At 53.9% G+C, this 26,958-nt stretch overlaps 2 protein-coding genes and 1 long non-coding RNA gene across 15 annotated transcripts in view; 2 read left to right on the forward strand and 1 right to left on the reverse strand.

Annotated features, from left to right (window-relative positions):
* Nucleotides 1-5,915, forward strand: part of VPS39 (VPS39 subunit of HOPS complex) — a 41,169-nt gene extending 35,254 nt beyond the window's left edge. For all 8 annotated transcript variants that reach the window (XM_023619261.2, XM_023619258.2, XM_070238637.1 and 5 more), the window contains 7 exons: nucleotides 169-297; nucleotides 917-1,019; nucleotides 1,248-1,293; nucleotides 2,211-2,360; nucleotides 2,524-2,658; nucleotides 2,913-3,004; nucleotides 3,846-5,915. In XM_023619261.2, the coding sequence (XP_023475029.1) occupies nucleotides 169-297; nucleotides 917-1,019; nucleotides 1,248-1,293; nucleotides 2,211-2,360; nucleotides 2,524-2,658; nucleotides 2,913-3,004; nucleotides 3,846-3,921 (731 nt within the window). In that variant the 3' untranslated portion in view covers nucleotides 3,922-5,915. The remainder of the gene's footprint in view (nucleotides 1-168; nucleotides 298-916; nucleotides 1,020-1,247; nucleotides 1,294-2,210; nucleotides 2,361-2,523; nucleotides 2,659-2,912; nucleotides 3,005-3,845) is intronic.
* A 1,817-nt stretch (nucleotides 5,916-7,732) lies between these two features.
* Nucleotides 7,733-21,937, forward strand: PLA2G4F (phospholipase A2 group IVF). 6 transcript variants are annotated; one of them, XR_011427260.1, is made up of 20 exons: nucleotides 7,733-7,971; nucleotides 9,001-9,073; nucleotides 9,642-9,778; nucleotides 9,887-10,015; nucleotides 10,432-10,472; nucleotides 10,737-10,779; nucleotides 11,260-11,326; nucleotides 13,315-13,484; nucleotides 13,616-13,729; nucleotides 13,939-13,976; nucleotides 14,200-14,335; nucleotides 15,930-16,066; nucleotides 16,339-16,561; nucleotides 17,458-17,572; nucleotides 17,796-17,933; nucleotides 18,035-18,142; nucleotides 19,142-19,336; nucleotides 19,599-19,765; nucleotides 20,543-20,837; nucleotides 21,163-21,937. XR_011427260.1 is itself a non-coding variant. In XM_001500695.5 (20 exons), exons 1-20 carry the CDS (start codon nucleotides 7,861-7,863, stop codon nucleotides 21,381-21,383), a joined length of 2,550 nt encoding a protein of 849 aa, XP_001500745.1. In that variant the 5' UTR covers nucleotides 7,733-7,860; the 3' UTR covers nucleotides 21,384-21,937. The 6 variants fall into 6 exon arrangements, 4 of the variants coding, with proteins under 4 accessions (XP_001500745.1, XP_005603178.1, XP_005603176.1 ...); XM_001500695.5 differs by having other exon boundaries at nucleotides 20,651-20,837; XM_005603119.4 differs by having other exon boundaries at nucleotides 7,759-7,971; nucleotides 9,684-9,778; nucleotides 20,651-20,837.
* LOC138918229 (uncharacterized) lies at nucleotides 12,159-23,103 on the reverse strand. Its single transcript, XR_011427283.1, has 4 exons — nucleotides 22,951-23,103; nucleotides 18,023-18,195; nucleotides 14,608-14,760; nucleotides 12,159-13,501 (listed from the first exon to the last, which is right to left on the reverse strand). It is a non-coding gene; the product is annotated as an uncharacterized lncRNA (long non-coding RNA).
* Nucleotides 23,104-26,958: the final 3,855 nt, after the last annotated feature.

Here is a 26,958-nt window from a genome sequence, read left to right on the forward strand (position 1 = left end):
GCTCAAGCTCTCTTTTGGGGGCCCTTTAGAAACCCTAAACCAAGAAAAGTCCAACTGGAAACCCACCGGGGAGGCCCTTTCTGATCATGGTGGTGACATGTTTTTCTTGATGACCCCACATTGCTGCCTGACAGCATTCTTTCATGTGGAGCTTGGTTTCCCTTAAAGGCAAAACTCCAGTCCCTGCTGGAGAGGAAGAGGGTGAGCTGGGAGAATACCGACGGAAGCTTCTTGTGTTCTTGGAAATTTCCAGCTACTATGATCCAGGCCGGCTCATCTGTGACTTTCCTTTTGATGGTGAGTGTCTGGCATATGACCAGAAGCCACTTCAGCTGAAGGTAATGCAAAACTGATCTTTCCTTTTTCCCGGTCCCCATCCCCCCAAAAAGTTGGGCCTGGGAAAAACCGCGTTCCAGGCCAATGCTCCTGTTCTGTCCCCTCTGAAGACTCTTGAACCGTGACTGAGAGGAGTCTCTTTTAGGTGTGAACCACAGGCTAATTGACAGTCAGGTTGAAACATGTTTATTTTCTCAGCAAATGTTCTTGGCCAAGTTCATTGTTTAGCAATATTTGTGAAAAGACACACGTTTGTCTGATGTGTCAACTCTGTGAGAGCCGACAAAGTGTTTGCTGACCTTAGCTGAAGTGCCTGGCACGTTGTGGTGCTTATTATGGTCTTGACTTCTGAATGAGCATTCTTACCCAGTTTATAAATGATCACAGAAAGTACCTCCTAAAATAGCTCCCTCCACCCTTTTTGAAATTTTAGTAATTTTCTCCTTGAAAAACATCCCAAGTAATAAAAATATTTTCTCCCAATTTATTTGCCCCAATACCCATGCCTCTAGTAGCTTAGCTGCTGGCCTTGGGCCTACATGATGGTGGTGAGGGTTTCTGACGTTCCTTTTCCTCACAGGCCTCTTGGAAGAACGTGCTCTCCTGCTGGGCCGCATGGGGAAACACGAGCAAGCTCTCTTCATCTACGTCCACGTCCTGAAGGATACAAGGATGGCTGAGGAGTACGTTGACCCTGCCATCCCACCTCCCAGTGGGTCTAAAAGCAGGCCCCCCAGAGAGAGGAGAGGCCTGGGAGGCTGAGAGACCCATCTCCCCTCCACCCTGCAGCAGAAGCGAGAGTTGCCACCTGTGCTGGCCCCTGATTTGGGCTCTCATTGGGTGTTCATGCAGGCAGCCTTGATGACCTTCTCTAGACGGCCCCTCTGGTCTCACCGCTTTCTCTCTTGCAGATACTGCCACAAGCATTATGACCAAAACAAAGACGGCAACAAAGATGTAAGCAGTGACCCTGGCCCCGGGGAGCATGTGTGCATTTCACGGTCCCTCTTAGTGTTCCTGACCCCCTCTGGTTTGCACACAGGTGACACTAGTATGAACTGCTAAGACAAGACAGGGTGTGGGGTCAGTGCACTGACTGATTCTGCCTGTGTGTAATGAGGGGGAGGCAGGGTGACCATACATCCTGCTTGGCTCGGATAGTTCTGGCTTACCTCTGTTGTCATCTGGGGGATTCTTAGTAGCACCCCTGCCCCTTTACTCTCAAAAGAGTCCCAACTTGTGTAATAAATTACACGGTCAGCCTTTTGGGAAGGAACAGCTGACGGTTCTGCTAAGGTGCGCATATGTGCTCTGTCTAGAATGCACATGGATCTGTCAATGCCTGCAGACATTTTTGATTGTCATGACTGGGGGTGTGGGTGCTGGGAGGTACAGGCCAGAGTCACTGCTAAACAGTGCCGAGGACAGCCCCACAGAGAACTGTCCAGCCCACAATGTTGAGTGCTGAGGTTGAGAAACCCTGTGATACTGGCACCGGAAGGAAATGCGGCATCATCGTGGGTGAATCGTCACCTGCCAAGATGTGACAGGGTCTCGGCCTCAAAGCCAAAGGAAACGAGGGATCTTTTTAAGTCGTTTCACAGTGTTGGCATTTTGTCAACAGTATAATGCAGACAAATACAAGGCATTTGATTTTTTTCTCTCAGGGAAAACACAATGCTTAGTTTTTGACATCTGCAGTTGCCTTTTTGATTTTACAAAAGCCTTTAAAAGGTGAAAAATGATGAGTTGTAAATGCTCCATGACGGCTGTACTATAGACCAACCCCCCTTATCTTTAGGGGTGGTCATGCTGGGGCCTTCTGGGTGGGTCCTGCCAGCCTGACGTGCGTGGCTTGTGCCTGTACGACACAGGTGTATCTGTCCTTGCTGCGGATGTACCTGTCGCCACCCAGCGTACACTGCCTGGGGCCAATCAAGCTGGAACTGCAGGAGCCACAGGCCAACCTCCAGGCTGCCCTTCAGGTCCTCGAGCTGCACCATAGCAAACTGGACACCACCAAGGTCAGGAGCTCTTCTCGGGGACACGGAGGACACTTGCAGGGAGCATTGGATGAGAAGAGGGGGTGGAGAAAGGGACTGGGGTCGGCGAGCTCTGTGGCTTCAGACATCTCAGTCTCACTCCTGTTCCACCTCACCCTGTTCCCATCTCTGTTCCTGTCCCTAGGCCATCAACCTTCTGCCAGCAAACACTCAGATTAACGATATACGCATCTTTCTGGAAAAGGTCTTGGAAGAAAATGCACAAAAGAAACGGTTCAATCAAGTGCTCAAGAACCTTCTCCATGCAGAATTCCTGAGGGTATGAACTTCCCAGCCTCTCGGGTGGGGTTGTCCTGTTTAGTGTGAGATGGCTACCAATATTCCCTGTAGACAAGGCAGAGCTGTGTGTTTCTTTAACACTTTTGCTCAGATCCAGTAACCGACTTGACATTTAGTTGAAGTGCCTCCTTTAGAGGACTCTGTGGCCTGAGAGATGAGACACTGCCAGCCTCTGCCTTCTGCTCTACATACTAGACCATGGGACCCTCCCCCAATCTCCCTGCCCCTGCCCAGGTCCAGGAAGAGCGGATTTTACACCAGCAGGTGAAGTGCATCATCACGGAGGAGAAGGTGTGCATGGTGTGTAAGAAGAAGATTGGGAACAGGTGAGCCTCCCCTGGAGCTGCCCAGCGTCAGCTCTGCCGTGGGTCACACTCGGGATGCATTTCTGGCCTTTAGCCAAAGAGGAAAGCACAGCTGCTGACTCTCCTGGCCGCTGGTAGTTCTTGAGCCTCCAGAGGGCAGTCCGTGTTGTCTGTTAGGGCTGGGCTTTGAGAATTTAAAGACTTGGAATGTATGGCATGGGGCTCTTGACTTTTTGCTCGTAAAGCCCTTCCCCTCTGGCAGCTAGAAATTGTGATGTAGCCGGTGGGTGTGTGGGAGCTGTATGTGGGCAGAAAGTCCTTATCTTTTAAGGATGTGTCTCTGAAGGAGAAGAAAAAGATCTTTCAACCTGCTACCTCACGACTTGAGTAAAATCCTGAGCCAGCATCATTCTGTTTTGAAGCATATACTCTAGTCGATCCCCTTTCCTTCGAAGGAGAGTGATTTGTCATTTTTTGTATATGGCTGGAAGAATCCTTACTTTAGAGAGACGTAACTGGCTGTCCTGTGTTAGAATTAGCTGACGCTTGTTCTGACGAGCATCGCCGGCTCTCAGGGAGCAGTGCTGAGCCAGGCTGGCGCACTGCTCCATCTGCTCCGTGCTTCACAGCGCTGACTGAACAAGAAATATCCCTGCGCGCTCGAACTGCCTGGACCCCATCCTGTTCAGTTATTTGACAGAGATGGTGGCTGTGTAAATCCAGAGAGCCTCGGAGCAGGCTGCCCCTTGTGGTTAGGGTGGGCTTCTTCTGAGATGGCTCCCGGGTAAGGCGCCTTTTCCAGGTAAGAAGTGGTCTTCTCTTAGAGGCAGCCTCACTCCCGAGTCATTTTCCTCCCCTGCAGTGCATTTGCAAGATACCCCAACGGAGTGGTCGTGCACTACTTCTGTTCCAAAGAGGTAAACCCGGCTGACACCTGAGCCCAGCCTGCCAAGGCTTCTGCAGATGGACGGCTCGGCTATCCCAGAGAGGGGACGGAGCACCAGCCTTAGGAATCGGGGGCTGCTGACACACCAGGTGTCTCCCCATTTGGACACTGTTGGCCACCTTGTGCCCTGGAACATCTCTGAATTAATCAGACTCGTGGTCTGGTGTTGCCAGCTTTTTAATAGAAAAAGAGATTAGTTATACCTTCTATACCATTACGTTGCAGGCCATTCCAGAGAATTTCATACCTGCGTGGACAGGAGGAGATGGGGAAGGGCGCCGTCTTGCTGTGCATACCAGTCACCTAAATAAGGAAACTGTCTCAAGTGTTTGTAACCCCAGGGCTGTTTCTGCAGCGATTTCTGTTAAGGAACCTGCAGGACTTTGCAGAGCCCTCAGCACAGCTGAGTCCTGTGCGAGGAGGGCAGGGTGGAGCGCCTCTGCTGCAGAGGCCTCACTCCCTTGGGAATGATGGTCATTGCTCCATAGTCACTGTCCCTGTGTCCCCCCAGGAGTCTCCCTAGGAGTCTCTTTATATTCAGTCTCTTCTTTCTCACTATTTATTTTCTTCCCTTATCTTCCCTTACTGCTTCCCCCAGGCTTTCGCTCCCATTTTCCTGACACTGAGACTAATATCTTATACAAAGTAGAGTGAGAAGCAAGAGGAAGTGTGTTCTAAGAGTACGTTGGTAATTGGGGGTCAGGTATGTTGTAAATAGGTCCTCCTTGGACTGTACGCTCTATGCCTGGGAGTTCAGGAGAGTGACCTTCTCCGTCCCCTCAGGGCCAAGTGTGGGGTAGCTCTGAGGAGGGACCGCAGTGGGTGTGTGACTTCTTGGGCCGACTCCGCAGAGGCTCCTGCTTTGGTTCACCCAGCAGCCACCCAGGGCAGGTTGGTTTAGTCTCTGTGAGCCGCGGGCTTCCTGCTTTGACACCTTTCCCTTTCCAGCCATGTCACCCACTGCCTTCCAGCGCAGCCTGGCCGTCCTTCTCCAGCCTTGCTCGGCAGGGGTTGGAGGGTTGCGCTGGGTGGATGTCTGCTGCACACAGGGGACGATCAGACCAGGAGCTGACAGTGACGTGATGGCTGGCATGCTTGTGAGGTGCTTGGGGATAGTGGAGGTGCTGCAGGAGCAGGAGCAGCAGCGTGTGGGTTGATGACAACTCACCGCCAAATCCGTCAAGCTCTTGTGTGTTGGGGGAGGTCCTGCTTCCCACAGGGCACCCTAGAGGTGCACAGGAGTGTCTGGCCCTGCAGGCTCAGGACACACAGGGAGAGTGGCCCTGCATCCTGTCCTCCGTGGGGTTTGGCAGACTCACAGTCCTGTTGTCTCAGTGTCTTTAACAAGTAGTGAGGGTGGGTGATGGTGCCGAATACTGACACTGTTTGAGTGGCTTGTCCTTGACATGCCATGCTCCTGTTTAAACTGTAGCACCATGCTATGCGGGGCCTGTGTCGTAGACCGACTTGCTGGTGGTGTAGACTAGGCTGCTCCCAGGCACGCTCACCGTGGAGGGTCTTGGAGTGCCGTCAGCATTGCTCACCAAGCCAGGGGACGCTGCTCAGGTTTGGAGGCCAAGGAGTCCTTCACAAGAACCATGTCCCAACTGGCTGCACCAGCCCACAAGAAGCAGTGCCGCCCTGTGAGGGTCCCGTTTGCGCTTTGGGAGCAGCAGGAAGATGGTCAGACCAGCCCTCTACTGTCCAGCAGAAAACTCACCCTACCGCGCGAGCCCTCCTCCCTGGCCTGCTGTGTTTGTGGTTTCCATTCACACTACCTTGTGGCACATGTGTTTGAAGCAATAGGATAAAGAATGTGTGTGTTCTTCCTTCTGGAATACATAAACAACCCAGCTTTTCCAAACTCAGCTCTTCCTTCCCTAGACGCTCTCTGCCCTCTGTGGAGGTATGGAGAAGGCTGGAGATGAAAGCTCTGTAATGAGGACTGATGAGGATCTCTCATAATAAACGTCATGAAGTAAGAAACCAAGCCTATTTGGGTCTCTTTTTTCCCCCTTCCTGTGGGATTTCATGAAAGTAACAATGAGAGGATAATAATTTAGCTAAGAATTGGGGAGAATAAGTCAATTAGTGACTAAGAAAAAAAAAAATCACTATAGCACTTCTGTCATACATGTCTTGATGTGTGCCACCCTGTGCACCCAGTGTGTCTGGTGGCTGATGTATTGACAGCACAGATATAGAACATTTCCAGCAGTGCCATTTCTCCTGGACACACTGGAATGCTAGCTAATCCATTGTTTCCCCCTTCACTTCACATGTTAGGGCCTTGTGCCTCTTCTGGCATCTCACGATGACTGGGAGGGTCATGGAATTGGAATTGAGTGACCCAGGGATGTTTGAGAAGTGGAGAAGTGCTGGTCCACTTCAGCCAGCTCCAAAAAGGTGACTTGGTCCTTCTGTGTCCCACTCTTGAGCCATCTGTGGTTATCCTGAGTTTTCTCTGAGATGAAAACGTCTGGAACTAAGAGGCATGGCTATATTGAGACGCAGGGCAGATGACTCCCTGGAGAGAGTGGTACAGCCCAGAAAGCACTCAGGTCAGTCAGGAGCACTGGACTGCAGACCGGCTCTGCTCCCAGCCAGCTCTGTGTCCCCCCTCAGGCTCCACTGGTGTGGATCTGTGGGTCCTGTACACATTGCACACAGATGACCAAGGGAGTTGGACTCTGGCATTTCTGAGACCTCAGCACAGAATTCATGCTCCAAATTAAGCAGAAACAAGCCCTCACTTTGGGGCCAGGCCAATGGGAGTCACATCCCCTTTTATTCTGGGTGTTACTGGTCTGAACTTGCCTACCGGGTTCATTTTGGAGTTGAATCACCTCTTTTGGATGTTGTTTTTTAGTCTCCACCTCGGGCCTTGGGGAGGAGAGTGGAGATGACTGGCTCTTGGTTGAGGAAGAGAAATGTGTCTCCTCACCGCTTGCTGCTCTAGACATCCTTTCTTCTTCTGGAGACTGTGCCTGTCTCGGTCACATAGATAGTCGTGGTCCACAGAAAAGGGGGCATCACATACCACCTGTAGCCTAAGCCTTACAGGGGTCAAAGGAGGGCTCTCTAAAGCCGTTATCTCTAGTAGCTTCAGGATAGGCAGACCTGCTTTTTACCTGCTGTTATCCATACCACCTGGCCGTATCCCTGCCTCTGCACCTGGACCATCTGGATATTTCCACTGATCCAGGAAGCGGGCCTGGGCAGAAGCCACAGGGAGTCATGGGGCTGTGGATTTCTTCGGGATATGGATGGGCCCTCCTCACCTTTGGTTCTAGGCCCTAGTGCAGGTCTGGCACACAGCAGGCGCTCAGTGTTTGGAGAATAAATGAGGAGGCCACAAGAGGTTAGAAAGACCTTTGAGTCCAGATGAAACCAAACCACAGATTTCCGTATTTCTGCTGAAGAACCATGGGGAAGGTGGAACTTGAAAGGTGGTTGGTTTTAGGCTTTTTGGACAGCTAGGGACGAGTCTCCTGATGCAGCACTTCTCAGCTGCTGTTCCCTGGGTCAGCTGTGTCAGCATTGTCTAGATGGCTCGTTGGAAATGTGAACACCTGGGTTCTACCCACACACACTAAATCAAATCATCTAGGGGTGAGGCTCAGCTATTTTCCATAAGCAGCCCAATAATAACCATGAGCTGGATTTGGGAACCAGAGTGCCAGTTCCTTATCCTCTTGGAGAGGGACTGAAGTGCCTCCTGCCTGAGGAAATTGGGCTCCAGTCACTTCCTGGAGCCATCAAACCCCACCTCCAGCCCCAAGGGGCCACCCAGCTCTGAGTCCTTAGAAGAGCAGGCAGCTCCACCCTCCGTGCTCCAGCGCCACCTGTTAGACCAGAGCTAGCAGAGAGTGTAGCCAGAGGACAGCAGGGTGGCTCTGGAAAACCTCCTGCTGGAACTGGCTGCCTGACCATGCTCTGGGCGCTCTGGCCAAGGTGGCTGGCAGGCAAGGGGCTGCCCCTCCTGGGGGCAGTGCTGTTGCGGAAGAGAGAGAAGAGGGAACCTCAGTGGAGGCAATGGCGGGTAAAGTACCTGATCTTACCTGGGAGGTGTGGGTGGAGGAGTCCTGGGAGCACAGTCCCTCTGAAGACTGAGACCAGCCCCAGGATTGGGTTTTGATCTGGCCTGGGACCGATTTGCTCCAGCCAACCTGGCGGAGCTGAAGTTAGAAAGGTTAGCCATGACCTTGGCTTTTGAAAATAATCCCCCTAATGAGAAGGGGAGGTCATATGACACTTGCAGCTGGTTAGTTTTGCCCAGAATACCCTCGCCTGGCTGTACAGTCCACCAGGGGGAAGGAATAAAACACTTGCTGGGATTTTGAGGGCATTGCCTCCCTCCCAGGAGGCTACAGTCTGCTATTATCGCTCCTGAGCTGAAGCTGCAGCCTGCTTAGTGACTTGTCAGACCAGTACAAGCTGGGTGACGCTCGTTTCCCTTTGCCTGCCTGCCGCCTCCTAGGCAGTCTAACCTTTGTCAGGGAGCCAGTGGGTGGGGTCTATCACAGCTTTCTCTCCTAATAGTTCATCTCCTTCAGTACATTACTCCAGCTCTCCCTTCAGCTCTCAAGCTACAGCAGCGGCACTGTAGTCTGAGGGGAGCTGCAAGTCTGTGGTGCATAAAAACCATAATTAGTAAAAATGGCTGTGTGTATTAAGCTTTTATGCTAGGCACTTTGTACAACTTCTCATTTACAACTCACCACAACCCCATGAGATTATCATTACAACCCCCGTTTTGTACATAGGGAAACTGGAGCACAGGGACCTCAAGGAACTTGTCTGAGGCCATTCACCTAGTCCAGGGCGGAGCTTAGATCTGAACCCAGCCCAACGGATTCCAGGGTCCAGACTCATCAACATTGTGCAGCACGCCGAACGCCTGGGCCCTGCCAAGGCCTCGCAGGTCCTTGGCACTGCGACATCAGTGCCGCTGGGTCAGGCTGCTGCTCTGTAATGGGACGAGGGACACCTGAGCTGGGCAGTGCTACCGGGAGATCGGGCCTGACACCCAGCTTCCTGGCCCTGAGCCCTCGGAGTTCTGTTGTTTCAGCGGGAAACCCACCCATACTATGACCTCCAGGTGAAGGTGCTGAGGGCCAGAAATATCCAAGGCACTGATCTGTGTGAGTGACCCCCAATTCTACCCTTTCTCCCCTTCCTTTCCCTGGGCTGCCCCAGAGCTCAGCAGAGGCTGGCCCAGAGAGTGTGTGTGTTTGGCGTAGGGAGGAGGGGCCGGTGCTCACTGTGGAGGGAGGCCTCCAGACTGCAGCCCTGGGGCAGGCAGGCAGGCAGGGATGAGAGGAGCACTGTGCAGACCAAGCATTCCTCCTTGGGTCTAGGAAGTGGAGCAGTGCCAGCCTGGGTGAGCCCGCTGTTGCCAGAAGTCAACATCTGCTCTCCAGGAGCTTTCCATGCCAATGCTCACTCTGGGAGGGGAGTTTGTTGCCCGAATCAGGCTGTTTCTGGGAATTGCTCAGTGGTCTGTGCTGCCACATGATCTTTTCAACTGGCTGCTGCAGGATTTTTCCACTCAGTTGAATGAGAGGTCAAGGACATCGGCTCTCCCAGAATTCCATCCCTCCGCCCCACTTGGGCAGCCTGCTCCTTCCCCTCCCACCCTAGCCTCCTTGGGGCACCCTTTTCAGCAATAAGAGCCAGAGGCTGAGGACCCCTCCCCCATCCCACCTGCAGTGTCCAAGCCTGATTGCTACGTGCAACTGTGGCTGCCCACAGCATCCCCCAGCCAGGCCCAGACAAGGATGGTGGCAAACTGCAGGGACCCTGAGTGGAACGAGACCTTCCACTACCGGATCCATGGCGCTGTGAAGGTGAGGACCAGCCAGGGTACAGGTGCCTGAGGGAGAGGCTCCTCCAGGGTGTCCGCCCTCCTGCCCTGCCTCAGCTCCCACCTCCTCCTGCCCCATCCCCATCCCCAGAACGTCCTGGAACTCACCCTCTATGACAAGGATGTCTTGGACAGCAACCAGCTCTGCCTGCTGCTGTTTGACCTGAGGAGCCTCAAGCCCGGCCAACCCCACAGACACACCTTTCTACTCAACCGCCAGGTGAGCCACCCCACCTGCACCAGCAACGAGCCAAACTCAAGGAGAGGAGGCCCCACGCAGGGTACTGAAGTGGGGCCTCCCAGTTAGCACAGGCCAGGCCTCCAGGACAGACCCTCCTCCATCCTGCAGCACTGACCCTACCAACTTCTTCCCTGTGTGAAGCCAACATGTGAGCTCCTTGAGCACAGAGCTCTTTGTCCCGGTCACTGCTGAGTCCTCAGTGTCTAGAACAGCATCAAGCACACAGTTTTGAATGGATGTAGCTCTTCGTGGCGATGCCACTGCCCCCCTGTGCCCATGGGAAGCCACAACAACAGTGTCCTCTTCCAGTCACAGAGCTAAGCAGGGCTGGGGTGCAGGGACGGCCCCTGGGGCTTTCAGAGCTCTTTGAAAATAGCCTTGCTCCTTCCATATAGGATTCACAGGAGCTGCAGGTGGAATTTGTTCTGGAGAACAGGTGAGTCCAGGTGGAGCCTATGTCTTCCCATTTATCCTGAGACTCATGGACAGCTCCCAGTTGTCAGTCACCGTGTCCTACCCTGGCCTGGCCTGAGAGGGAACGTCCTGGTCTTAATGCCCATTGCAGTATTGGCCAACAGGTCTGCCCCCATCCCCAAACACTGCCGTGCTCCCATGCTCTTCCAGCTGGTTTGGTCACATTATTACAGTAACAGCCATCTCAAGGGGACCAAATGTCCCATGAGCCTCTCATCCTTTGCAGTCAGGTGCCTGCGTCTGAAGTCATCACCAATGGGGTCTTGGTGGTAAGTAGGAAGGCCAGCTTGGGGCTGCTCAGGGCTGGGGGACAGTGAAGAGTCCATGATTGAGCCCATCACACCCACTTGCCTCCGAAGGACATTCAACATCTCCTCAGAGGGCAGATTTGCTGGGGAGGCATCTCAGGGAGGAAGGGCAAGAAGCTGCCTCACCTGTGTGGACAGCCCAGAAGCCAGGCTTTCTACTTTGTGCACAGCTCATTTCTTAATTGGGACCCTGGCTGCTGACACTGCCGAAGGAGCCACTATCAGGGCCCATTACCTCCTCCCCCTTTTCCACCAGGGGCCCCTTACTCTGCAATGGGGGGCTGCTACAGAAGACCCTGCCCATAAGGCACAGGCCCTGAGAAGGTTGTTACCTGGACCCTGCCCCAGATACCCCTCCTTCCCTCCCTTCCTCCGTCCTGGTTCGGGTGCTGTGCAGGGCCTGTGGATTGTCTGGCTCCCACAGGCCTCTGCTTTCCTCAGGCTCAGCCCTGTCTGAGAATCGAGGGTACCCTCGGGGGAGCTGAAACAGCCCCACATCAAGAGTATGGTAAGTCTGGCCAGGGACCTTGGTCTTGCCTTCTCTCCTGGGTGGGCTAGGAGCTGCTGATTTCAAGAAGATGAGTCTGGGGAAGAAACTTCTTAATTTTTCACTGCTTAAAGCTGACCAAGGATGGAACAGATTGCCTCTGGAAGTAGAGAATTTCCTGTCCCTGGAAGTATTCAAGCATAGAGGTTGTATCAGTCCAACTCCGGCTCTACACAAAACACCAGTAAAATCTCAGTGGCAGACAACAGGGAGCATTCATTTAGCTCACACGTCTGGTGGTCAGCTGGGGCTTCACTTGTCTAGGCCAGACTTAGTGGGAGTGAGCTGGCTCTGCTCCATGTGTCCCTCCTCCACCTTCTGTGACCAGCGGTCTAGCCTGGGCATGTCCTTCAGGCATCAGCAGAGGCACAAGAGAGCAAGCCCAAATGAGCAAGTGCTTTTCTAGCCTTTAGTCACATCACGGCCACTGAGTAACATTTCATTAGCCAAAACAGGTCCCTGGGCTGACCCTAAAGTTGGAGGGCAGGGAATGTGGCCGGCCTCTTTAGTGGCAGGAGCCAAAGTCACGTGGCAAAGAGGGAGCATTACAGAAGTGAAGAACTGGGGCCATTGGTGCAGTCTGCAACAGAGGACAGCCACTCAGGAGGGGGGTCCAGATGTGGGAGAGGAGGCTGTGTGACAGCTAAGGTCCTGCAGACACTGAGTCTTAGTCTGTGGGATGAGTGCCACCCAGGTAACAGTGTGCACTTACTCTGAGCCAGGCACTGTGCAGAGCATTGTACATGTGTTTTATCTTTTAATCCTCATTACAACCCCATAAAGTAGGCCCGTACAATCTTTATCCTCTTTTAATTCATGATATCCAGGCTCAAAGAAGAAACTTGATTAAGGCCACGCAGCCAATAAGTGGCAGAGCCGGGACCAAATCCAGCTCTGTGATGCTCTGGGGCTGTTGGCTGTGTCCAGCACAGATTCTGTTGTTTCTGACTATGAGCAGCAGAAATCAGTGTCAGTCATAAACCATGGTGTGAAAGACATCTCACTTTCCTTGTTTTCTCTAATCCCCTCCCACCCCGGGGTGATGTCAAGTCTCCGGGTCTCATTTAGTGCCTAGGAGGGCACGGAGGGAGAGGGATTCCATTTGGACTCTGGTCCTGAGGCGTCTGCCATCCTGGACTCTTTGGGTATCTGTTGCTGTAAGCCGTATTTGGGGTCTGGGGCTCTGTTGTGAGGCTGTCTGAGATCCCCCTGCATGGGTGTCACACAGCCGTTTCTCTCTGAGGTCCTTCCTCCTCCACAGAAAGCTGCTAGGAATGGGGCCCTGCTGCTCCTGGGCCCGCAGGCCTCTCTCCTCACCTCCTCCCAGCCTGGCTTCACCTTCTAGCCTGGGCTAGCCCTCCCCAGCTCCTCCAAGCCACCTATTCTCTCTGTGCCACGAACCCACTTCTTCCTTTTACCCGTCTGCAAACCCTCTCTGTTCTCCCAAGGCCTTACACCCTGGAAGCAAAGGCCAGAACAACTTGTGGCCTAGTTGTTTTCTCTTTGGCCACAAACCTCCCCCAAGGCGATGAATACAGAACTTGAATGAGGGCAAGAGATGGGAGAATACAGGTTGAAAACTGGTAATTAATGTCATACTATATGATAATTACCATATTAAAATTATTATAGAATTATATTTTATAGACTTAACATAATCATCTCAAAATCATCAGCCCCATAAGCCTTGGGCAGGGGCCCCTCTCCCTCCTTGGCTTTCCCCCTCCCCAGGTTTCCAGTGCTGACTAGGGCAAGTTGTAGGACCCTGAGTGTCCTTCATGATGCCTTTGCTATGGGTCATAGTGCCAGAGAGGGCACAGGGTGATGAGGTGGCATTTCCAAGGGGAAGGGAAGGGGAGGTCCTGCTCGGGGTGCTGCCATCATGAGCCACCCCTGTCGCCCGCTCTCGACCACTCAGCTGGGTGTTCACCTGGGCCCTCTGCTCCCAGGCTCAAGGCAGATTCGGCTGGCATTGCCCGGGGCCTACGAGAAGCCACAGCTCCTGCCCGTGCAGCCTCCTGTGGGGACGGGCCTCCCAGCCACCTTTACCTTCCACGTGAATCCCGTGCCCAGCGCCAGGCTGAATGTGGAGCTGCGGGAGAAACTCTCGGTCCTGCAGGTGAGCGAGCCCGGAGCCTGGGAGGGGGTGGGTGATAGAATCAGTCCAGCCAGGAGGAATGCTCCAGGGCCACCCCGGAGACACATTTTCCTCCACTCTGGAGGGCTCCTTGGGTGTTTTCTTCTCTGCAGAGCGACCAGAGTGCTGAGCTGGAGGCTCAGACCAGCACGCTGGACAAGGGGAGCATCCTGCTCTCCTCTCTGGCCCAAGGCCAGGTGGAACAGCGTTTTGTGGCCCTGGGGGAGGTAAGGCTCTGTCTGGGCACCTGCGGGACCCCTGCCTGCTCTGTGACCACCAAAAAAATTCTGGAGGAGGGGCCCAAAAGGGAGTCAAGATCAGGCCAGTCGGGAGCTCAGCCTTGGCATCCACATCTGAGTCAGTTACTGGAGCAACAGGGCTTGTGGGTGGGAGAATCTAGCTGTGTGCTCAGGCACGGGACTGCTGTCTCTTTCAGGGCCAGGAGGTGGCTCTGAGTGTGAAGGCAGACCTGAGGTGAGGAAGGCTATTGGGCTGGGCTGGAAATGTAGGGGCTCTGCTGCCTACGTGGCTCAGCCCAGGCAGTGGGGGCGTATCTGGTTCGGGTGGGGTCTTTCTGAGGGGTTCCACATAGTGTGGGTCTGCTCCTGTAAAACATGAGCTTGGCCCGAGGCTCTCCTCCACTGAACAGTCACGCAGCGCCCCACCCCCACCCCCACCCCCACCCCGCCTGAGGCAGCTCTGGGGACCTTGACCTGCGCCTCGGCTTTGGTCTCTGTGACGGGGAACAGGAGTTTCTGCACAAGAGGAAGCCGATCGTGTCCAGGGCCCTGCAGCAGGCGCTGGGACTGAGCCAGGCTCCTGACAGCGGCCAGGTATGGAATGGAGGAGCCGCTGGGACAGATCCAGCCTCTTCCCTTGAGAGGCCTGTGTGGGCAAGAGGTGACAGGAAGACTGCAGGAAGGAGGCAGGCCAGTTTGCCTGAGCCGATGGGCACAGTCGGGAGAACATGTATCGGATTATAGCGGACCCCGTCTATAAGGAGGGCTGGACAGCCCTGGCCAGGCGAGCTCTGTCAGTCTGCTCGGGCTGCCATAACAGAACACCACAGACTGGCGGCTTAAACAACAGACATTTATTTTCTTACCTGGAGGCTAGAAGTTCCAGATCAAGGTGCCATCAGGGTTGCTTTCTGGTGAGGCCTCTCTTCCTGACTTGGAGATGGCCACCTTCTTGCTGTGTCCTCACTTGGCCTTTCCTCTGTGTGCAGGGGGGTGGGAGGTCTCACTTCCTCTTCTTACTAGGACACCAGATTAAGGCCCCACCGTTATGACCTCACATAACCAAAGTACCTCCTTGTTAGGCCCCTTCTCCAAATACAGTCACCCTGGGGCTTCAGTATATGAATTTTGGGGGAACACAATTCAGTCCATAACAGTAGACAAAGGGATTTAGAAGTGGAGGGTCCACGGGAGCTTGTGGCTGGGAGGCAGGAGGAAAGGCAGGGCTGAGGGGGAGACCTGAGGGAAATCAGAAACAAGTTTGTGGCTTCCTCCTGGCTGCAAGTGTCCTTGCATAATTCATTGCTGGGAGGAGCTGTCCTGTGCATTGTAGGATGCAGGCGGAGGGTAAAGAGGACACAGACCCTGCCCACAGGGAGCTCCGTCTCCTCCAGCGCTCTGAAGGGTTGGTGCCCTTGCTGGGCAGTGGCCAGGGATTAGATTTTCAAAACAGGAGGACAGGGAAAGGAACCAAAAGTCTGGGGTGGAATGAGCCAGACCTTCGTGGAAAAGCTGAGCAGCCAAAAAGCTTGAAGTCTGATCCCACCAGGCACTTCTGTTCCAGAAGAGACATCTGGGCATCTCTCATGTCCAGGCTCTCAGGTCGAGGCTGCTTGGTGGTCTTTGTCACTTTAGCTCAGTGGCTCTCAATGGGGGGCAATTTCACACCCCACCCCTACCCAGGGGGCATTTGTCAGTGTTTAGAGACATGTTTTATTTCACGACTTGGGAAGGGGGAATGGGAGGGCGATGCTACTGGCATCTACTGGGTAGAGGTCGGGAATGCTGCTAAACATCCTACAACATACAGGACAGCTCCTCACAACAGTGAATTATCTGGTCCAAAATTATCAGTAGTGCCAAGATTGAGAAAGCCTGCTTAAGCTGTTTTGGGTGAATCCAGTACAACTTCCAGGTACCTACTTTCCTGGTATAGTGGGTAAGAGCCGTCTCTGGAGCTGTACTGCTTCGGTTTGCTAGCCCATCACTTACTGACTGTACGATTGTGGGCACATTATCTAAACTTCCTGGGCCTCAGTTTCCTCATCTGTAAAATGGGCATCTCATTGGGTTGCTGTGAGGATTCAATGAGGTAATACATGTAAGGCTCTTAGATCAATGTCCAACATTACAAGCAATAATAGCTAAATGACAGTGGTGGTGGATGTGATGATTCTTATGTGCCCAGGTGCCTGTGGTGGCTGTGCTGGGTTCAGGAGGCGGAACCCGAGCCATGTCTTCCCTGTATGGCAGCCTGGCGGGGCTGCAGGAGCTCGGCCTGCTGGACACTGTGACCTACCTGAGTGGGGTGTCTGGGTCCACCTGGTAAGTGAGGTCGGGGCAGGGCACGAGTAAAAGAGAGCGTTGAAGGATATGACCTGGTAAGCTGGTGGAGTCCCTCAGGGGGAGCTGGGATCCTGCCTCCAAGGGAGTTAGGAGGGGCAGGAAGGAACTGAGTCCCCAGGGTCCCCCTGAGCTGGTGGTGCAGGGCAGTGGGTGCAGGTGATGAGGGAGGAAGGGTCACGCACGGACATCTGCATCCCCCTTCACTTGCTGCACTTCCCTGCCCCTGACTGCCGGATTCCCTCTGTGCCCAGGTGCATCTCCACACTCTACAAGGACCCAGCCTGGTCCCAGGTGAGCTTGCAGGGCCCCATTGAGCGTGCCCAGGCTCGGGTCTGCAGCAGTAAGATGGGGGCAATGTCCAAGGAGCGCCTACAATACTACATCCAGGAACTGGGGACCCGGGAAAGCAGCGGCCACCGCGTTTCCCTCATCGACCTCTGGGGCCTTCTCATTGAGTATTTCCTGTTCCAGGAGGTAAGAGAAGAGCAGGTAATAAACAGACATGGTGCTTTTCCATCCTGCGCCGCCAGCTCTTAGTTCTGCCTTAGCCACTAGGCTACGATCTGAGATTTGCAAAGCTTTCCCTGAGGTCTGCACTCCCTGGGGGCACGAGGTGAGATTCCTGGGTGGGCTGATGCTTCATCTTTCCTGCCTCCTAACCTCAGGGGACGGAGAGGCTGGTCTGCAGTTCTCAGGTCTGTCTGCATATTAGAGTCACCTGTACAGCTTTCCAAACACATCCACGCCTGGGCCCCCACTTCCAGCGATGCTGATTTTGATTGGTCAAGGGTAGAGCCCTAGTACAGGTGCGTTTTGAAAACGTCCCAAAAGATTCAAACTGCAGCTGAGGCAGAACACCCCTGGCACCTGTTGGCCAAGTGGCCATGACTCACGCCGCCTGGTGGCCGATTCTAGAACTGCAGGCCCAGCATGAGCTGGGAGATGAGATTCAGAGCTGAGTCAGGTTCTCAGCCCTTGGGGGCCTGTCCCACTGGTGCATGGCTATTAGTTGTGAATGTATATCACAAGTGACTTCTCATTTCTAAGACAAGAATTCACGTTTTCCAGTGATTTGCTTTCTAAAGGATGTAGACTGGATTTTCAGTTACTCCTTTAAAAATGTCACTCTGATATGCTCTCTTGAATGGGAAAGAAGCGGGGAGAGTGTTCCCAACACCCCTGGAATTGCACAAGACCCACAGTGGCCTTACCTCTGCTGCAGCCTAAAGCCTGTCCTTTACAGAGCTGTCCCTAGAGCGGTGACCTTGGCAACCGCAGTCTCTTGTTGGCATGCAACACCAAGCAGGGTGCCGGGCCTCAGGCCAAGGAAACTCCAAAAGGCCAAGGTGCCCCACTTCTTTCCTGCCCAGGAAAACCCTGCCAAGCTATCTGATCAGCAGGAGGCTGTCAGCCAGGGCCAGAACCCTTACTCCATCTACGCCAGCGTCAATGTCCGCACCAACATCAGCGGGGAAGACTTTGCAGGTGCCTGGGTGTGGGGACCTAGGAAGCAGGTGGAGGTGATGGTTGGCAGGAGGGTGTAAGAGGCCAGGCTATCAGGCTACAGATGGAAGCCTTGGAGCACAGTGGGGTTACTGCCTCCTGTTCTCGGCAAGGCAAAGATTCCTGCTCAGGCACAGGGGCCAGGGGGACCCTGGGGTCCTGGTGGGAATCCCATGGTGATATTCCCTGCTCTCTGGGCCCTCAGAGTGGTGCGAGTTCACCCCCCATGAGGTTGGCTTCCCCAAGTATGGGGCTTATGTGCCTACCGAGCTCTTCGGCTCCGAGTTCTTCATGGGGCGACTGCTGCAGCTCCGGCCCGAACCCCGGATCTGCTACCTGCAGGGTGAGTCTAGGCTGGAAGGCTGGGGATGGGGCAGGCACCTGGCCGGGCCCTCATGTGGGGTGGAGGAGTTGTGAGGGCCCAGACCTCACCTTTCTCCTTAGGCGTGTGGGGCAGCGCCTTCGCAGCCAGCCTGGATGAGATCTTCCTGAAGATGGCCGGCTCGGGCCTCGGCTTCCTAGACTGGCACAGAGGCAGTGTGAACATCACAGGTGAGGATGGGGACCCTGAGCCTCCCGTCAGACCTCTCTCCAGCTGTAGAACCCTGGCAGAGGCATGGAGAATGAAGAGGGGTCAGAGAGGGACCTGGCTGTCCCTGGGGTTCAGGGAAGTCCTGAGGAGATGACTTCTAGTGTAGGGTCTCCAGACGCCCAGAGGCCTGCAGAGGCAGTGTGGGGTGGGAGTGGGAGGCTGGGGGAGGACCTACATCAGAAAACCCAGGCAAGTGGGAGAGCTCTGTGCTGAGGCTGTGCCTTTGAGTTCTCTACTTTGGGCTCCAATTAGGTCAACTCAGCCCAGGACCACTGGGCTTCCGGCTGATACTCTGTCCACACTCCTCAGGGCTTCCCTTCATCCTGCTCCTTAAATGGCCTCTGAGCTCCCAGCTGCGTGGAATACCTCTCCCACCTTTCTTCCCTGAATAACTTTTCTGAGCTCTTAAGATTCAGCTCAGACATCGTTCTGTCAGAGGTCTTCTCTGTTCCACTCCTTCCCTCCAGGCGGATTGAGGGTCTGACCACCAAGGTCTCGTAGGACCCTCTGCACACCCCATCATTGTCCTGACCTTGGGGCATTGTTATGGTTTATTCTCTCCTTATGTGACTCTCTCCTAAGTAGGCATGAGTCCTGGAGGCCCAGGGCTGGGCCGTAGTCACCTTTGCATCCCTCATGCCCAGCACAGAGCCCGGCACGTAGTATCTGCTCATTGGGCATTTGATGAATGACATTCTGATTGGAAGTTGTACATACAACCTTATTTTCAAAAGGGTTGGAAATAAATTATTATTTAATAATGGCAATGTCATAGGCAACTTTCAAAACATGGGGAACATGAAAGAAAAAGCCATTTCAAAGCAGTTCTGGGAAGCAATGGTCAGAGGCCTGGGAGGTGGATTGGGGAAGGAGATAGAGGGGCTTCCCTGAGCCCCAAGGGCTGCTGGACCATGGAGGGCATGACTTCCTACCACGTTCCGCCCTCCCTTCCCCCCCAGATGACTGCCACAGGCTCCAGCTGCATGACCCCACGCGGCTGTGCACGAGGCTCTTCACCCCACAGGGGCCCTTCTCCCAGGCTGTGCTGGACATATTCACCTCCCGCTTCACCGCAGCGGAGAACTTTAACTTCATGCGGGGCCTCTGCCTGCACAAGGACTACGTAGCCAGCAGGGAGTTCGTGGCCTGGAAAGGTGGGTGCTGCTCTGGGTGGGGACCCCTTGCTCCTGTGCCTCTGGCTCACTGGGACCAGTGCCAACTTTTGACCCAGGGTTTGGGGTGTGGGCTCCTCTTGCCCAGGGGCTGACTGAAGGGCTGTGGTGACAGGCAGGGCCAGGGACTGGGGTGGGAGACCCCGTGGCTGTCAGAGAAGGGGAGAAGGAGAGACCTCTACAGAGAGGGGCATTCCCAGTGCGAAGAGAAGAGGGTCGCTATGAAGAATTTGTCCCCCTGCAGACACGCACCTGGATGCCTTCCCCAACCAGCTCACGCCCATGCGGGACTGCCTGTGCCTGGTGGACGGGGGCTTTGCCATCAACTCTCCGTTCCCACTGAGCCTGCGGCCACAGAGAGCCGTGGACCTCATTCTGTCCTTCGACTACTCCCTGGACGCCCCTTTTGAGGTTAGGTGGGGAGGAGATCTCTGCTGACAGCCTGGCTGGGGGTGCGGGGCTTGCCCTGCGTGGGAGGCCTGGGCACTAAGCTGCGGGCAGGGTGCCGTGTGCACGCAGTCGGCAGCACTGGCCCCCGACTTGGAGGAGGTGGATTGCTGAGGCTGTGGGTGGGAGTGGGAGTCATCGAGAGAGGAGGCCAAAGAGGGTCCTCAGGAGTCTTCCATCCTGCTGAAGAGAGGACCCTGTCCTGGACCTGCCCTTTCCTGCTGGGATTCCTTCCTCCCATCTGAGCCTGGGTCTGGGTCTGCTGTCCCTTTGTTACTATGCTAACAACGGAGCCATCATGGTCCAGCAGGGTCTCTAGCAGTGGCTCCCTCAAACCCCGTGGGCTCGTGGACAGGTTCCACTCTCCGGATGTGGGCTATGGTTGTGCTGCTGGGCCAGCCCTTCCCTCTTTGGCTTCTTCTTCCTCCTCCTGGGTACCCTGAGAGCTTTAGATGATGGAAGAGCCTCGTCCAACGGGACCTTCTACAATCACTGGGTCTTAGTCTTGTAAAATTGTGATCAGCTCTCCCACAGGGAGCAGGGAGGGGGCAGGGCAGGGAGGCAGAGGGTAGCCCTGAGGGGAATGGCAGTGGGAATGCGGGTGCAGTAGGCACTGCCCCTCGATTATTGTTTATCTGTTGTAAACAACGACCCCACTAGAGAGTTAGTCTCATTCTTATTTACAAATGAGGAAACTGGCTCAGAAGGTGAAATTCATCACAGCCTTATTTTACGAAAAAGGAAAGGTGATGTCTGCTTGAAGTCACTCGGCTAGCAGGAGGCAGAGCTCGTGTTGAACCCTGCACCTGTGTGAGTCCAGGCGGGCTCAGAGCTTGCCTGCCTGCCCAGGTCTTACAAATGACAGAGAAGTACTGCCTGGACCGGGGCATCCCGTTCCCCAGGATCGAGGTGCTCCCTGAGGACTTGGCAGACCCCCGTGAATGCTATCTGTTTGCCAAGGCTGATGACCCCCGCTCGCCAATCGTGCTGCACTTTCCCCTTGTCAACCGTACCTTCCGCACACATCTGGCCCCAGGTGAGGGGAAGCCCTGGGCCTGGGTCTGGCCCACAGATCCCTAGGGTGGTGGTGGGATGCAGGGCTGAGAGTGGACCCCATCACTGTGCCGAAGCATGCCTCTTAGAGGGCCTGAGCTGGCCACTGCACCCTCTGCTCCCTGGCTTTGGGGTTCGCACAGGCCCAGCTCCTCCTGATGGGCAAGAGAGCTGAGACAGGAACCCAAACAGGACCCACTTGGAAGCAGCCGGATGTCCTGGGGGCAAGGGAGGCTTCTGGGCTGGCAGCTCCCAGCTGGCTCCACAGAGCGCCCTAGCCTGGCCTCTCCTGCACACCCCACCCACAGGTGTGGAGCGGCAAACAGCTGAGGAGAAGGACTGCGGGAACTTTGTCATCAACGGGCCAGACACTCCCTATGGCATGATGAACTTCACCTATGAGCCCAATGAGTTCCATCGGCTGGTGGCCCTGAGCCGATACAACGTTTTGAACAATGCGGAGACCGTGAGGCATGCCCTCCGGCTGGCTCTGGACCGGCGGCAGGCTGGGGCCAGGGCTGGAGGCTGACCCAGGCTGGAGTGGACTGCGACAGAGGAGGCACCGTGGGGCTCCAGGCCAGGGCTTGGTAGAAGGAGGAGTGGTGGACTCTGGGGGGCTTCTGCTTCCCGTCTCACCAGGACCTGCCTTGAGGGCCCCAGGCCCCAGAAAGCTCCTGCAGAATCGCAACTTGAACTTGGGGCAGGGTCCTTCTTGTATGTGTTTCTGGGAGAAGACAGGACAGTGTGTCTCTCCAGAGGCCCTTGGGGATGTAGGGCAGAGTTGGCAGTGTTCATGGCACATTGGAGTGTGTGGAAAGTCCGGCAACCATCTAGCCTCAGGGCCCAGCCCAAACACAGAAGGACCCCAGAGGGCCCAGGTCTCAGACTCTAACCAGAACGGGAGCTGTGAGAGCTGAGGTGCAGTTTCCTCTCCTGAACCTGAGACCAGAAGCAAAGATGTACCCATCCGACCCACACTTCCTACAAATGGCACTTCTGCCAGCCTGACACCACCCACCCCAACTCCTGGATGCAGAGCTGAGTGCTGTCAAGAATAAAGGGGGCCCTCCTGGGTTGCCAGTCTGGGTTGCTAACTTCATCATCCTGCCGCTAACTCTCCTTGGCCTTCTGGCCTCCCCTGTCCCTCCCTGCCGCCCCCCACCCTGCTCTGCTCAGCCTCCTGAAGGCTGTGGAACCATGGCCCCACCTGGCCGTGCTCCAGCTGGCGGGTGTGTACATTGTCTCCCTGCTAATTACCATGGTTCGCTCTTTAAGCTTGGGCCACATTCTCTTGTCCTGTGTACAGCCTCCACCTCATGCGAATAATCTCACCATCCCGGAAGCTAAATGGGTGTCTCCAGAGGACGCATCTGTTTATCAGGGGGCAGTGTGGAGGTATGCCTAGTATGGGTGTGTGTGTGTGTCCCTGGTGAGGGCAGGGCCAGGGAGCACCTGTCTGTTGGCCATGGATGGGCGGTGGTGGAGGGAGCCTGGCTGGGAAGTCGGAGGCCTGGGTTCCCGTCTCTTTCTCAGACACGTCTGGCTGGCTGGGCAATCTGCCTGTTTCTCGTCTCCCCTGACCCACCTGGGACCCTCCGACACCTGGACTCTCCAGCGTGGGCAGATTTTTGATCTGTGCAGAGGGGATCCACTCTGTCCAGGCTTGGTCTGGGGTTCCCCAGGCCCTCTCCTGCCCCGGCCATTGGCCTCTGCAGTCTTGTTCTCCTCACCCCTGCCCCAGCCCAGTGCTGAGCCACCTGGGCCCTGGAACACTGTGTCCTGCTGCTCCCACCACCAGGAGTGCTCTCGTGGGCTGCCCCCACCTCCCCAGTCAAGCATACTCTCCAGCACCAAAGTCATAATTCCTCTCTCAATCAGGGACACCCTACTGTCCTGACTACGCTGGGAAGAAGACCGTAGTTCTGGCTCCCAGCTGGGAGGAGGGTGGCTAGATCTCAGGCTGGGCCTGGCCTTGGGACCCTCAGGCCTCCAGCTGGACATGAGTGGTGAGGGCTTGGAAAGCCAGGCCTCAAAAGGGCCCCGTGCTTTTAGCTGGCACGGGATGGGGGCAACTTGGTTCTCTCCTGCCTCCTCACCATTGCTGCCCGTCGGAGGTCACCACTACCCCTGCTTCTTGGCTCAGCAGTGAGAGGTTTCCTTCGGGGCAGCCCCAGGCTGGCCCTTGAGCTCTTGTTATGGCCACTGTCACCACCACTGCTGGGCCCGCCACCATCAGTAACTTGTTTATTAGAACCTTCACAGAGTTCATAACTTACAACTTCTAGAGTTCTTAGAACTTGGAACTCATAGGGTTCACAGAGTTCTTAGACCTTCCTGGGGCTCAAAACCTAGAATCTTCAGCCAGTCTGTCTTTGATGCCTCACACAGCTCCCCGGCTGTCTGGCCCCTGAAAAGTGAGCCCCCCTCAAAGGCAGAGAGTTTTGTCTTTCTGTTCACGGCTGTTTTCTCAGTGCTCAGAACAGTGGCTGGTGCACAGTAGAAGCTCAGTCAGTACTTGACGAATGAATGAAATCCTACCTTCTGAAGAGATGGATCATCACCTACCAACTGTGGAAAGTGTCTAACACTCTTCTCCAGGGGTTCTTACCCATTTGGACCTTTTCAAAAAGCTGATGAAAGCCACGGACCCTCTCCCAAGAAAAATGCACATACATGTGAAACGTTCCACACAACAAGGTCTCTGCTTCACTTTGTGATCGCCACCCCCAGGCCATGGCGGCTGGTGTTTGCCCTCCTGGGCCAGCAGGTCTTGTGAGGGAAGCAGGCATGTGGGCTTGTGCAGAGCTGGTAGGCACCTATTTCTCAGAGAAGTATGAGAAACGCCACTGTGGCTCGGATTAAGTTTGGGAAGACATGATGGGACAAGGGTGAAGACAAGGAAGGGGGAGGCTGGTCCAGTGCTCTAGCCAAGAAATTGATCGACAGATGCAGGGGTGACCTCAGCCAGGGAATGAGAGAACATCACCAAGACTGCATCTGGGAGCCAACCAGAGTGAGGAGTTGGGGGTCAAATATGACCTGGCCAGTTTGGCTCCTGTTTCTAGGTGAGGAGGGATCTGAGTCTATTTCTACTCCATTTCTACCCCAATTCCAACCCTTGCCCAAGATGGCTGGAAGTAAATTTGAGGGTCCTGAATGTGACTGGGTTGGAGGGATTTGGCCAGAACACAGCTGTAATCTTGGGTCCTTCTGAGGCTGGGTAGAAACTCAGGAGTAGGGGCTTCATTCCTTAACTTGTCAGAGTCCCTCATCATCCAAGGGAAGAAAAAGTGTGGCCACCAAGGCTGCCACATATAGCTGCACGGGGCACAGGTTGTACACTGCACAACTCCAAGGGGGTGCCATTCATACGAACTGATGATGTGAATTTGCCCCGTGGAGTTGTACCACATGGCAACCCTGGGACCACAGTCTTAGTTGAGGGAGTGTGAGGGTAGAGGCTGGTTCCAATATTAGGCCCCTGGCTTCTTCAGACACATCTCCAGGCATTCACAAGAATATCAGGCAGAAAAAAGAAAGAGGGGAGGGAGGAGGGGAAGAAGGAAGGAAGGAGGGAGCAAGGGAAAGAGAGAAGAAAGAGAAGCGTCCTCTCCATTCCTTGGATGATGGAGCACTGGGAGGTGGCTGGAGTATTGGCAGGAGCTGGTTGGTATGGGTGCAGCCCCACCTTCTCCGGAGCTCAGGCCAGCAGCTCGTTGTCTCATGGCTGTTCCACTCTTGCTGAGAGTTTAAATGAATGCTCCCTCATTTCAGATGGAGCTGTTCTTGGAGGGGGAGAAAGGAGGGCTGCATAACCCTGCATGCATCCATTCCCCGCCTCCAACTACAGGGGGTGAAAATCTACAGGACATAGAACAAACAGGGTGGGGGACCCAGGACTTTGCTCCAAGCAGGAGAGAGGAGGTGTCCTGCGAGTTAGGGACGCTAGTCGCCACTGGAGTTCCAGGGTGGGGATGAATTTTTTTCCTATTAGGACAACTGAGGCACGGAAAATATCAAGCAAATTAAGGGCCCACACATGTTAAAAGCCATTTACTTTAGTCAGATTTTGGTTTTGAAAAAATATAAGAGAAAGGCCGTTTAATTAGACCTTTTAAAAGTCTAATTGCCAACGCTGGCTGGAGAGCTTTGGAAAGTAAGGAGGCAGGGTGAGGGGAAGATCAGGGACAGATAAAGAGGGGGAAATATGAGCGAGGCAGCGGAGAATAGACAGAGCTGGGGCAGAGGCGCTTGCTCCAGAGATTGGCTCCGGCTGGTTAGCTGGGCTTGACAAGGCTGCTATGGCTCTTTATGCTTTGACCTCACAGCCATGAGGAATCACTGGGGGGTCTTAAACAACATGGACATCTGGGCCGGTTCTGCTCTGGTCCACTGCAGGGCATGGTCCTCATCCACCCAACCCAACTCAGTCCTCTGGACCGGGCCTGAGGGCTCCACCATAAGGCCTGGGTGTCCCTTTACCACTGTTTCATCTGGTTCGGGCTGGTACCACTTAAGCACCCCCCCTTTCCTGCTTTATGATTCATTTCTCTTTTTTCTACCCTCCCCTCTGCTGGTTTGAAAATTATATTTTCTATTTCTAGAATTCTGCTAGTTCCTCTTGTCAATTTTATTGAAGTCTAATTTATAAGCAGTATGTACCCAGTCTAAGTGTACAAGAGTTAGTGTATGGTTCAGTGAATTTGGACAATTTGTATATACACGTAACCAACACCACAATCAACACATGGAACACTTCCATCTCCCCAAAGGTTCTCTGTGTTCCATCCCAGTCAATCTCCCACGCCTTGTCCCAGTGACCACTGATCCGCTTTCTGTCCCTCTCGATTTGTTCTTTCCAGAGTTTCAGATCGTGGAACTGAATAGCGTGTACTCTTTTGTGTCCGGATTCTTTCACTCAACATAATGCTTTTGAGATTCATCCATGTTGTCGTGTGTTGGCGGTTCATTGCTTCTTGTTGCTGAGCAGGGTCGTACGGATATACCACAAGCTGTTTATCCATTCACCTGCTGATGGAAATTTGGATGATTTCTAGTTTTGGGCTCTCATTAAACTTTGAATACTTAAACTTTCATTTTTAAAAAATCCCTTTCAAAAAGTCAGTCTCCCTTTTCTTTTCTCAAGACAAGAACCTTAGTAGACTTTTAGTTTCTTCTCTTTCCTGCCCTACATCCTGCTCCCCACTGAACTAAACTTCCTACTAACTACCTGGGGGCTCTTACCTGAATTTTACTTCCAATTATTGAAAACTTCAAAATAGCAACATTTATTTCAACTTTACAAAATACTGATTTATCTGCTCGTCATTGCTTCTTGTAACTCCTTTCTTCCCTTTGGGTTTCTTTTTCTTTTTTTTTTTTTAATAACTTTTTTTTGGATTTTATTTTTTTCCTTTTTCTCCCCAAAGCCCCCCAGTACATAGTTGTATATTCTTCGTTGTGGGTCCTTCTAGTTGTGGCATGTAGGACGTTGCCTCAGCGTGGTTTGATGAGCAGTGCCATATCCGCGCCCAGAATTCGAACCAACGAAACACTGGGCTGCCTGCAGAGGAGCGCGCGAACTTAACCACTGAGCCACTGGGCCAGCCCCCGGGTTTATTTTTCTTTTTGTTGGAGTACAAAATTGAATAGTTCTTTAAAGGAGGGTCTGTGGATGGCAAACATGCTGAGTCCTTATGTGTCCGGAAGGGTCTTTTCTTGCCCTGATCTACGATTAATAATCTGGATGAGGGTAGAAGTCTTGCTTCAGACTTGTATTTACTCAGGTTTTAATGCCTTCTGACATTTGATGTTGCAGATGGCAATCTGACGTCAGTTGAATTCTCGTTTCCTTATAGGTAATTTGTCCTTAACATTTAGACTTTGTCTTTGGTTTTCAAAAATTTCGCTACGATTTTTCTAAATTGTGAGCTTAAAAAAATATAGCTGAGCTCTTTCAGTTTCCGAATTCCTGTCTTTTTGAAGCTCTAAGAAATTATCTGCCCACGTTGTCAAAACACTGCTCTTCTTTATTCCCTCTTTCCGGTATTCCTGTTAAACGCATATGGACATATCTGCATCCGTCCTCGGTGTCCCCAGGCCTT

The sequence above is a fragment of the Equus caballus genome, chromosome 1 (genome assembly GCF_041296265.1).
Source record: "Equus caballus isolate H_3958 breed thoroughbred chromosome 1, TB-T2T, whole genome shotgun sequence".
In the NCBI taxonomy this organism is placed as follows: Eukaryota; Metazoa; Chordata; class Mammalia; order Perissodactyla; family Equidae; genus Equus; species Equus caballus.